The sequence below is a fragment of the Corvus hawaiiensis genome, chromosome 3 (assembly GCF_020740725.1).
Source record: "Corvus hawaiiensis isolate bCorHaw1 chromosome 3, bCorHaw1.pri.cur, whole genome shotgun sequence".
NCBI lineage: Eukaryota > Metazoa > Chordata > Aves > Passeriformes > Corvidae > Corvus > Corvus hawaiiensis.
This window is the reverse complement of record NC_063215.1, coordinates 102060295-102072947: the sequence shown is the minus strand read 5'-3', so window position 1 is coordinate 102072947 and position 12653 is coordinate 102060295. Positions and strand designations below refer to the sequence as shown.

The 12653-nt window shown below is 37.4% G+C and overlaps 1 protein-coding gene across 36 annotated transcripts in view; it reads right to left on the bottom strand.

Annotated features, from left to right (window-relative positions):
- The window catches only part of NRXN1 (neurexin 1), a 676704-nt gene that overhangs the window by 110417 nt on the left and 553634 nt on the right, over positions 1 to 12653 (bottom strand). For all 36 annotated transcript variants that reach the window (XM_048299377.1, XM_048299382.1, XM_048299400.1 and 33 more), the window contains one exon: positions 10701 to 10872. In XM_048299377.1, the coding sequence (XP_048155334.1) occupies positions 10701 to 10872 (172 nt within the window). The remainder of the gene's footprint in view (positions 1 to 10700; positions 10873 to 12653) is intronic.

The following is a 12653-nucleotide window of genomic DNA, read 5'->3' as shown; positions in this document are numbered from 1 at the left end:
CAAGTAATGACAACTGTGCCACACATTTTATCAAGATCTGAATTTAATTACAGGATCTAACAAGCCTAAGAAGGGATGAGCCTTTGTATTTCACCAGGATATCCAAGATGAAAAATAAAGGGGGAAAAAAAACCTGTCTGCAGACTTGGAGAAGCATTATTATATAGCATTATCTGACAGAAAGACCTGATAAGCTGTCAAATTAAAAAGCTGATTTGGGAAATTTTACTGAAACCACTTTTTGAAAAGAGACTTACTGTAGTGCTTTGTTTGGGTATCGCCTAGGCTCTTTACTTAAAGAGAGCAGCAGGATAGGAGAATTTCATAATCACTCAAAGGGCAGCAGTGCTTTTTTTTAAAAAAATAATTCCTTGTCTTTGGGTAAGCTGCAACAGCAGCTCACCCAAAGAGAATGGGAAAATAAATTTCCATTTTTGTTAACATCAATCTTTCACATCAACAATAAAATTATATGGGAATTGAGACCTGGGTGCATGCTGACAAATACATTTAATCATAACCAAAGAGCAGTCAGACCTGTATGAAATCAGAAAAACATGCAAGAAATCAGTTGTGCAATTACAAAGGCAAGGGAGAACACTGGCCTAGTTACATCCATCACTTAACTGCTGGTTTGTGTCTCAGTAACTAAGATGAATTTTTCATGTATTTTGATTCCTGCTTCTTCCAGGATAATTTCTTCCATCTTTACTCTGGAGAACTTACTGAATTGAGTTTCAAATAACTCCTTGCCTTATTTTTACTTCTCCTTGTCATTATTTTACACAGTGGTATAGTGCCTTCTTTTATTCATATTGTAACTGGACATAATAACATGAATATAGGTAGATATCAACTTCCTAGAATATTCATTGAGGCTTTTGTCCAGACAAAACCAACAAAAAAGAACACAATTTTATCTTTTCCTTGGCTAAGGATTGGAGACATCACAGAAAAGTTAATTGTAGGAAACATTTTTTGATTGAGTGATCAGGAGCTGACTTAAATTAATATAAGGACAACTAAAAATAAACCTGTAAATCTGATTTTTGATTTAAAAAGAACAAAATTTGATACGTTGAAGGAAGTTAGATTGTGCAATCAGTATAAGGGGCTGGATTCAGCCAGGAATGACACTTGGAAATTCTATAAGGTAAAGTATTAAAATAATGAAAAAAAATATATATGTATATATTTTTGAGCTTGCACCTGCAAGGTTAAAATATACAAGAGGAGACCTACTAGACTGAACAAATACACTATCACAGGCTATATTACAGGAGGGTAAAACCCCAGATTTGCTCAGTAAAGAAAGCAGTGCCTTTCAGAATTACAAAAATAAATAAACACAGAAGAAAAGTTGCCAGAATTTAAGCCCAAAGAACCTTCCAAGGGAAGTAAAATAAATTTAAAAGCCAGAGATTTTTAAGTGCTATTAAAGAGATCATAGAGTAGAGGAAAATCACTTTATAGTAAGGCTGGTGGTGATCCAAGGGAGCAGTCTCAATTGACTAATAGGCAGGTATCTATGAAAATGCAGATCTCTGCAGCTCAGAAGAAAGCAATGTACATATTCTTACTGATCTTGTGTGGTCAGAAAGTGAAGAAGATAATCTTTATCCCAGAACTTCAAAATAAGAAGCCAGGAGTTTTTAAATCCAGCTATCCAATGGGGCATGTTATTTTTTGCAGTAGAGAACAGATAATGTAATAGCTTTACATGAGAAGAATTTAAAAACTACCCAGGTTAAGTATTTAGTCTGACCTTAGCCATATATGCTGCTTTAGAACAAATTTTAAAAGAAATAATTAAAGATATGGAAGCAATTGGAAAATGAGATAAAATGCAAAACTTTACCAAATCATGTTAGGCTAGTTTAACAGCTGTATTTGACAAGCTCACTAATTTTCCAGATGAAAGAAATGAAGTATATCTAATTTATCTGGATTTCAGTAATGCATTTGATATGATGTCATGTAGCAAATCATGGATTAACTGTGGAAAAAGTACAGGAGTGTAAAAATTGTATGGTAAAAAGCTGAAGGAAAAAAAAAACCCAAACGATAGCATTGAACAAGGAATTTTCTTCTGTCCTCCTCCCTCTATCTCATACAGAGACTGATATCCTGCTGCTGTAGCTATTGACAGGTTCTGAATAAAAGGGCTGCTTGTTTTACATTACACTCAAGGCTCTCATCTTCCCAGGATGCATCTCCTTCCAGGAACGAGCCCTGGAGTTGTCTCCTGTCTTCAACTCCCACTTCATTCGGTGTCTTCTTTAGCTTCTCGGTGAATCTTTCACACAGATGATAAGCAGTCATTGCTTGTCACATTCAGACCTGCCAATGTGTCAACTGTACCATATTCTGGCCCTTATGTTCCCCTCTATATTGCCTATATTTGAAAAATAAAAAACCTCAAGAAATAGTTGATGGGTCAGATGGACCAAAGCTCTCCATGTATTTTGGGGAACTGATGCCATCTAGTTGAATGAGTAGAAGATCTACATGTGCTTTTGTCACGGAGACATGATAAACTCAATGCTGAGTCCCACGTGGAGTTAACAAGAGGAATATCATGGTGAATTCCCAAACTGCTTTAGACTGTGCCATAGGAGCTACCACAGACACCACTGCAGATATGAATGTAAGAAAAACAGTGGTTTTCTGCCAGAAAAACTACCTCAGTGGAACTCCTAAGAAAGTACCCAAGCTGAGCTCCACAATCAATCATCTTTTGTATTTTCTTCACTGATCTCAGTATAAAGTGCCAAGCACACAATGATCTCTGTAGATGACATGAAAGTAGACACGGTGGTAATGTTGAAGAGGATGCAGATATCAGTCAGGAGGGAAAGAGCCCTTCTGAATTAACAGAAATGACAATAAACCTTATACACAAAAAGGTGCAGGTCCCACACTTAAGATATAGGACCAGTTGTACCAGTTCTTGCGATAAATTGGGATACTCTGAGATAGAATTCACAAGGAAAGACTTTCAACAGGTATTCAGCTGCAGAATGACATTGGGCTTTCCAGTTCTGAGGTATGAAAAAGAAAATTAAGATCTTAAGATGCAGAATTGATATCTGCCATACTGTCTTCCTATATCTTTGAGGTCCTAGTGTTCTCACTACTGTCCATTGTCAAACATGTGCCGTTGGAAAAACCAAATCCAAACCAGAAACAAAGTGTTGAAGGGAGGTTATTGTGATGAGCGGAAAAATGAGAAAACTATTCTGCAAAAAGTCACGTAAGAACAAAGTGGGATGAACTGGAAAGTACTTGGACTGAAGGCAAAAGAAAATTTCTTAAGAGTAGAATATTTCTCCTAAGTTACCCTCTAAGAGAAACAATTTATGCAAAGAAGCAGACTTGACCCAGTACATTTTAATTTCTAATTTCTTAAGCTCTTCTATTGCTAACCTAACTTTTAAATACACATGGGGAAAAAAAGGAAATGGGAATGGGAGAAAAAGCCATCCAAACCACTAATCCTTTACAGGGAAAGTGGGCCATTGATTTAAATATAGTTCCATTAATATTTTCTTTAGCATTCTAAACATTCTCAGAACTTGTTTTTTGACTGATAATGAAAATAATCCATGAGCTGTCTACAGCATTAAACCTTTGTCTTGAGCCAGTGCAATCAATTAACAATGTTTTCTATGAAAATTCAGATTATCTCACCCATGTGCATTATCTTTCATAGATCAACTTTGCTTTTACTGCTACAATGCATTTCCAACAGAGTAAGTTTTTTTAACTCTGGGATAAGAATGAAAAATTCTTTGATTGATTAAAATGTTGTTTAAGCTAACAAAGGTTTTGCAAAATCTCTCATTCTAGAAAAAAAATGCAAATTGCACAAAACCAATAATTTCTGGATTCCAGAAACGTAAATATTTGGGATTATTAAATGTTTGTATTTTAAAATACCTGTTTAGATTTTTATGCCTTTCATTTTTCCATTTTTTTCACTGCCTGTCAAAGGAGGTACATTTATATTTTTTTTAATTCTTCATTCACTAATCTTTTTCTTCTGTAGTAATCTTGATATTGTCTCTATTAAAGCTTGTATGTATGGTTTCTAACTTTTATATTAAAAATGTCAATGTTATTCAATATATAATGAGGTTTAAATGATCATACTTCCATTGAAGATCGATTGATTTACTCTGATTTTCATTAGGTGGGAATCTGTGACCCGGTTCTCCCTAAGGTAGAGTTTGATCCATCAAAGAACTCAACCTTTACCACTAGGGCTGGGCAAATTCTTCCTGCTTATTTTCACATGGAACTTTATCAAAGACTTTTTGCAAATCAAAAACCCCGAGTGTATTAACTCATTCATGTTTATACCCCATTATCGCCTACAAAATCAGAGTAGGCTTAACTATAACAGGTACCAGCAGACCTTCCCAGATGGAGACCTCAGCATAAACAGAACCCCAAGAAAATGGACACATGAAAGGCCATAAATAACACTGATGAGTTTTGCTTTCCAAATCAGGGAGGATGAGACATCACTCAGTCAGAAAATAACTACGGACTTAGCTGGTATTTTTCCCGTTCTCTTCTGACTAATTCCATAGACTAAATATTTTAGACCCACATTTTCCACTCCTAAAGCCTGATTTTATACATATGGCATAAATTTATACATAAAGTGTTTACTTGCACATTCATCTTCTACATATTCCCAGATGGAGAGCTCCTGAGAAATCCTCATGATTTTTCCAAATGCTGTGATCTCCAAGGGAAGTAAAGTATTATGAGATGTCCTTATTTCATTGGCACTGCTGGTTTCCCCCAGCAGGAAAATGGCATCCAAACCAGGAGACATGGGGCAGTCTGTGTTTCACAGAAGCTAATTGCTTGAGCTTTAAGTCTTTTCCATTGGATTTCCCTCCTGGGCAGAAAGGCAGTTTTTATTTTGTCTTTGGGAACAAGTAATGAGAGACCCCTCTAGGTCTGTAAGCTTTGCATCTTATCAGATGGTGGTGTTCCTCACATCCTCTATGCTTTACCATTAGGATTGAGGGATGACGAATCTGATTGCAGGAGTCAAGACTCTGACCGCAGCAAAGGAATACACATGAGAGAGAATCAAGATGAATTCTTTTAGCCAGAGGCACCAAGTGAGAAAAAAGGTACAAGCACAGTGTTGCTGGACAAATAAATAGCAGTCAGAAGCTTATGTTACTTTCTTGTGAAACACCCTGAAAGTCCCGTGTCCAAACAGCAACGGCCAGGGAGGTTTGAAAACTTGCTGTATGGCAGAAGGCAAGGCAAACACTGAGTGATCGTTTACTTGTTAGATTCCTAAATCACCTTGGTTATTGTCGCCTTGCATGGATGTGGTGATAACAGGCTGACCGTCCCTTTTATTAGAATATTCAAAGACACATTTGTAAAAGTGCTTAAGATGTCTCCCTACCACCACATTTACACCTGAAAAACATCCTTGATTCTCTTCAGAAGTGGCTGTAGGGGCTTGAATTTGGAAGGTATTTCTAAGCCAATAGTAAGCAAGTTAGGCAAGTACATGGATCTCTTGGGAAATGCTAATCCACTCCTGGAGAAACAAATGTACTGACACAAATGTCTCCTGTTAATGTTATAGTCAAAATCTGAACACAAAACCCAAGACAAATGGATGCTATTTACCCTAAATAGGATACATGGTAATATCTGACTCCTAGCATTTATCTTAAAGTCGGGTGCACCCCATGAAAAGATGACAGAAGCTTTTTATATTTTCTAGAATACAACGAGCAAGAGAAGCATTTAAATGACATATCCCCTTCTCCTAGCCGTTGGATATTCTGCAGGAACAACCTCTATCCCACAGATCCAGAGAAAGTCCCTAAAGAAAATGTGTGTGATCTCAGCTGTTTAATAAAAACCAAACCACCAAAAAACCCTAAAACCAGCTAACCAAAAAAAAAAAAAAAAAAAAAAACCCAACCCAAAACCCAGTACAGGGGTATTCTATATTATACCGAAGCCCTAAGAGCTGGTGATTGCCGTATTGCAGAGGTACTTGGCACTAAGCATAATGTCAGTTTGATCTTCTGCCAGCATACATGGACTCTCACACAGGTTCTTCTTTGGTGTTTATGTTCCATCGTGATTTAAACTCCCCAGTTACAGAGATACATTTGTTCCAGTAGTCTGGCAGTGCTTTGGACAAGCTCTTTTGTTCAAGCAGTGTGAGTGACATGCTCATGCTGTCAGATCTTGGTCTGTCAGGCACATCCCTGACATGTCCTGACCCATGGGGTACATGAGGACAGCTGTAACGAAGTTATACTTTTCTAAGGCTGAGCAGAGATCCAGGAATGACTAGGAGGGCATCGTTTTAGATATTTGCCTATATCAGAATGTATCTTCCAAACTGCTGCAGGGTCCCAAGTATGCTGAGCATTCTCAGCAGACTGAACAGCTTTGAAACCACAGACCCATTGCCCAATATCTAATAGGTCATTTTCTATATAGAAAATTCTGCATCAGTCTGATTTACGATGGAAATCATGAAGAGAACATCCTCAATGGTAAAATGATTAGTTCTGCTGTGTGTTTCAAAAGAATCAGCATTGGGCAAAGTGACTTTGACCTCAGAAAGAATAGAGTTAGTCTCAGAAAAGTGATTTTGAAATTCTTTCACAGTAAGTGGTGGTTATTGTGGCTTTAAAATGTCCTCTGCCTTGCTTTGATATGCTTTCTCAGGCTAGTAAAATGTACACGCTTCACTACCAAGGAACAAGAATCGGATAATTAAGAAAACTGTTTTTTATGTTAAATAGATATGGTTCTGAGCACTATTATGATAAAGATTTGGAGCTTTTTTCTTCTCCTTATTTGGTCTTATTTGAAACAGATTTTCTTTCAGGTAAGGAAGAAAATGTTGTTTCAAATTAAATAAAATGCTTTGTTCTCAGATTATGTAAATTCCCTATAAACACTGGGCAATCTTGGCATGAAAAGTCAGAACATTTTATTTAGAAAATTAAGATTTTGAAATTAATATTTTGACCTTATTTAAAAAAAATTCCTTTTCTTTTTTTCAATTTTGACCATAATTCTTAGTTCGGTTTGACACAAATTAACAAGTCCTTTGTTTCATGCATCCTTAGGAAATCTACACTTCAGTGTAGAACTATTACCTAACTGAAGTTACAAGAGCAGCCTCTTCAGAGAAGCAGCTGGAGTTGCTATTGTGGTGCAGTCCCATCACCACAACAGCAGCCAGACCATTGGGAAGGGCAATTAAAACTAGACAGTGAAGCAGACAAGATAAGCCACAAGGAGTCGAAAGGATCTGCATGGAAATGGGGATAGTCTATTGATTAGGAGCTCTGACTGCACAGTCAGCAGTTTTCTCATTCCTGTTTAATATGATCATAAATTAGGCTTCTTCCAGATAAGTTAATGTGAATTCACTATCTGAAAAAGAGGTCAAGATGAAACGCTAAAGTTCTTTGGGAAGATGCAGAGGGATAGTGATAATTCAGCAAAGAGACTGGATTTAGTTAAGAAAGATGGAATATATAAATCAAGTGAAGATACAGGCATCTTAATCAATTATCAAAAAAGTAGTGTGCCACTCTCAATCACAGGGCTATGCACCAGCCACAAACACAACGAGAAATGGGGAAAACAGGATCATTATTAAATAAAGGGCAGAAATTGAAGTGTACATCCTCATAGCTCTAGCATTTTATTCAGAGAAGTGACAAGAAAGAAATTGCAGACTAAAAAAATTACTTTGATGGTAGTCTGGAAGAACATACATATGTAAATCTAAACCTCTGTTTCTGAAAAACAACCAGCCATTTCAGAATACTGAAATCTTCACATTTGTCTAGAACAAAACCACAGTTTTCCCAACTACATTTCAAAAAACAACCATCCACCTTAACTAGGATAATCATCCTCTACCACTGACCCCTACCTCTCTCCCTTTTTCAGCTCTCTCATTTCACACCCACTCAGATATAAATTGAAGGTGCATTGGCCCAAAGCAAACTCAAGTCTAGTAGGATCAAGAATGATGTAACAGGAGAGAGACACTACATTCTGTTCATCTTCCAGGGTCACTCTTCTGCATTTTATGCAGCTCTTGGATAAAACACACAAAGCCACCATGGAAGCTCTGTGAAGCATTGCCATGTGATTTTTTTTTTTTGCAAGGTACCAGCTGTTATTGGGCCTTGGGTGTCCTTTTCTACAGCAGTTACATGGGGCTGGATGAAGGATACACAGGCAATGAAACTGGAAAATCCCGAGACTCTGACCAGAAACTTCTCTCAGAAAATCTTCACCCAGCATTTAAAGACACCAAACTCAAACAAGCAATGTCTTGTAATCAGACATCCCAACCTGAAGTGTAATTCTGAGAAAAATCTTTCCTCATAAAGAAAGACCTGCTCAGCTGGTATGCTTTAGACAACCAACTGATTATTTAATCTTGTTTTAGTTTTGAAAAAAGAAAATCCAGCATATTTAAGTATAGCAATTTTACTAATTAAGCTGCCTAATCTTGGTTTTATCTTTAATTAAAAACCCCAAAACAACAAGACTGGCAAACCTGATGGAGTGGCATGGAAACAGAAGAGAAAGTTATGGCTAGATGGTCTCATTCTGAGAAGGGTAAAGAGATGGAAGGTGAAAAGGAGGGGGACAGCAGCCAAAAGAAATGTTAAGGCATACAGGAGCCATAAAATATTGTCGTGGGAAAGGCAAAGAAAGTTACAGGCCAACAGCAGTCTTAGAAGATCCAGCAATAAAGCAAACCAAGGGATTCTGTAACTCAGCTAATGAAGCAACTGAAAATGCCTTGAAATGCAGCCTGCACATGAATTGCTCGTGAAAACTCAAGAAGTTCTAATTTTATGTTTTTCTTTTTCACAGAAACATCCAACCTTCCTCCACTCCACTAATCCCATCCCAAGGATACCACTATATATTCTAAATTGATCTTTGTTCAGTATAAACAAGTTCTGTGTGCCACCAGCTTCTGAACTCAAGGCTTCTTTTTGTGTTAGAGCCTGTCCATGAGCTCCTTGCTCATCCCCACAGACCTCCTGGCATATTTGCCCGACTTCCTCTTTGTTGGGATGCATCACTCCTGAGCTTGGAGGTGGTGAATTCATGCTCATCATTTAGGTAAAAACCAAAAGAAACAAAAAACCACCTAAAAACTATTTTTCCCTTTGTGCTGAATATGTCTTGAACACAAACTAAGACAAGTCCTCCCCAGCTTCGACCTTCTTATTTCAGCAACCATCTACCAAACACTGAAAAATTAGAAAGCCAGGGGGCACAAGGGAAACAGGAATATCTGAAAGATCAATGAGCATATTTCATTCAGTATCCCCCTTTCCCTCAAGAGTTTATCACCTCTCATAGATGTCTCTAACTTAGAAACAATTAATGGCTCTAATTGCCATAGCTGTCATTCATTCATAGCACATTAACACATAGGTGGGGTTTTTTTTACAGCTTCTGCTATACATAATTTCTTTTCCAATACATACTTTCATTATTTCATGTATTCTGAATTATTTCCAAGAAATTATCTGAAGGGTTATATTTCATGTGTGGATTTTTTAAAAATTATTTTTATTTTTTAAAAAGTCACGTAAATAGCTGGACTACAACTGAAATGGCAACAACAATAACAAAAACCCCCATCCTAAATACTAATTATTAGTCCATGGAATGGTTTATGCATTCCTTACTAGTGAAACACATCCTCCTGTTGCACTCCACCCCCAAAAATGAAGAATTTTCTACTTTTACACCAATAAATCAGAACAGTCATTTATGCAGTAGGGATTCTGGTTTGCATATTTGCCTTCATGTACGCCTTTAGATTTGCTGCCTTTTACTTAATATAAACACACAGAGCAACTGTTAAGGGATAACATGCAGATGTGTAAGTTACCATTAACGGCTCGGTAGTCCTACTCAATAAGAAAGGTGGTGCGTATCTGAAAAACCTGTTGCCTTTAAAAATGAATAAAATTAGTAGCATAGTAATCCCCAGGGCATGGCATTTGCATAAAATTAAATATGGGCCTACTCAAGGCAGCTCTGTCATCATACTAGTGGTCCTGTCCAAGTAACCAGCATCATCTGCATAAATAATATCCTGTAGTTTGCATTTGAGGTTAAGGCACCTCAGTTTGGTTGGTTGGTTGTACAATTGGTAACTGCGACACCGTTTGGTTTGTGCCTGCTGGAAGACTTCTGCTAAATTCATAAGCCTCAGATTGCTGTAATCTTGTAATCAAAAGAACACTGACAACCTTTTCCTCAGTAAATGTTTCACCCCATCAATTGGGGATAGATTTGGGAGTCACTTTAAATTGTGTAGCTTTTGTCAAAGCCTTTTTTTCCCCCCCTAAACCAAAATTGCAGTAAAAACAAATGAAAGCAAAGAACAAAACTACTACTTCATGACTCAATAACTGCATTTTTCCACTTCCAGTAATAACTTGAATTTGAGCTTTTAAACTCACTTAGGAAATGCCATCATCATAAACTGAACATTGCTCAGGACTCTTTTAACTACTTCTGTAGCTACTAAAACACAGCAAAGGAGCTGATACTGCATTAGAAGAGGAGCAAAACGAGGCAAACTCCAGGCATACCCCACCCTCTTAGTGCCAGGTGTTTGTGTGAGGCCTTACCTGCTGGGTAACGCTCGATGACGGGCCAGTTGTCCACCTGTAGGGTGGCATTGCCACCACTCCTTGTGAAGCGAACCACGTGGTACTTCCCATCGTTAATGATGGCGTTCATCTCTTCGATGGCGATGTCATCCGTCCCAACATTAAATTTAACTCCAATTTTTCCCTGGTGCTGCATATTTTAAAAAAAAAAAAAAAAAAAAAAAAAAAAAAAAGAGGAAGAAGAAAAATAAGGTCTAATTAAGAGTTGTTTTGTAAGAAATTGAGACAGTGTGTCATACAGGGGAAGATTTCTAACAACATCTTCCCTCCTCAGATGTAACTTCTGAAGGCTTGTTTGTAGCAGTGACAAACCTTCTGACAGCTTAGGAAGTCTGGGATGCCTTTTTGATGGATAATTGATATTCCAAATGAGTTATTTCACCAAATTGAGCTCTCTCCTTTTCCAAGAGATTCAGATCAAGATGGGGAGGGGGGAAGATGGAGGAAAGCTCAAGGTTTCTGTCTTTGTCCTCTCCCTCACCTCCATGAGGATTAAACAAAAATTTTCCTTTTAGACTTTCAAAACAGAAAGCCTTGCAGTGTCACTTGGAAGAGGTACAAGAATTTTCTGGCCATGAAAGCCAAGTGCCAGCCCTTCTTTTCCTTTTTTCAAACCTCATTCATACTTAAGAGTCTTCACAAATTATACTAAAGAAGGAGAATTTTTTTTTTTTTTCTCTTGGAGAGATTTTTGGCATCACATTGTAGTGATTCTGAATTAAGTTAAGATCATACTGGCTGATTAAGAAAGAGTTCCCTGTTCAGAGCCAGAGAGCAGGGAAAGGCATTGGCTGACACAGGGATGGTGGTAATGCTCCCACTAAGGGCAGAGAGTCATTCTTTTGCTGGGATTTGCCTATAAACTCTTGTGTCTGAGTTCTCTCAGGGCTAAGGGGACTTCCCATGTACATCCATACCTGGGACCAAAGCAAAGATTTTTCCAAATTATTGTCATATTGGCATGTTTTCATTTTTATTGACGTTTAATTATTAAAATATTCACTCAAATAAGACACTTGCATTTTAATAACATCCTTTAATGTCTATTAAAGTTAACTTAAGGGCTATGTAGTATTTTTTTTTCTCCTATAAAATCAATTCTACTCTTCAATAAAAGTATTTATTACATTGAGGAGAAAAAAAGAAAAGCACTGCATAGTATGAGATTAGGCACTTGTGCATAATAAGTGGTAATTCTACATGAAATTTCATGTTCTTGATACTGGTATATCCTTCATTTAAAGTTAAAAATCTTCATGAAGTTCTTACACGACCAGATCAAACAAAATGAAATATTTTACTTTGCACATCTTGGCTATTCACATCAAATTTTCTAGAACCAGTTTCACCTCTCCAGCAGAGCTGTTATGTCTGCTCCCTCTTTGTCTTACTACCCTAGCACTGCTTCCTGCAGTAAGTGTATTCTGCAGCTCCTTGTCTCTGGAAGTCCCCCAGCTAAAAAACTCAGGAGTTCTTCATTTTATTCTCTTTTTAAACACCTGACTTTGTTTTCCAACTGCTTGCAGTTACACAGCTGAGCAGCTGCTGAACACCTTTGCAGTTCCTCAACATTTTGGCACGACCCTATCACCTCTTCAGCTATGACCTTTTTTGAAACAATAAAAGGGCCACTCCCTGATGAGATTTGCAGAATGACTCCGAAAAATATTTTTTGTTTGCTCAGTTGATTGAACAATGTCCTAAGCATTCTTCTTTTTTTCTTTGTGGATCGTTCTAACATTTCTGCATTGGCTGGTGCTACTTTTCCGTGTCTATAAAAGCGTCACTTAAGAGTGTCACTATAAGACATCCACTTTATCCAATTCATGCCCATCTTCTTTTGCCTCTGGTGTGAGTTGCATAGCAATTTCCCAGTTTTCTTGGAAGGGTAACTGTAGCTCTTCTTAATTT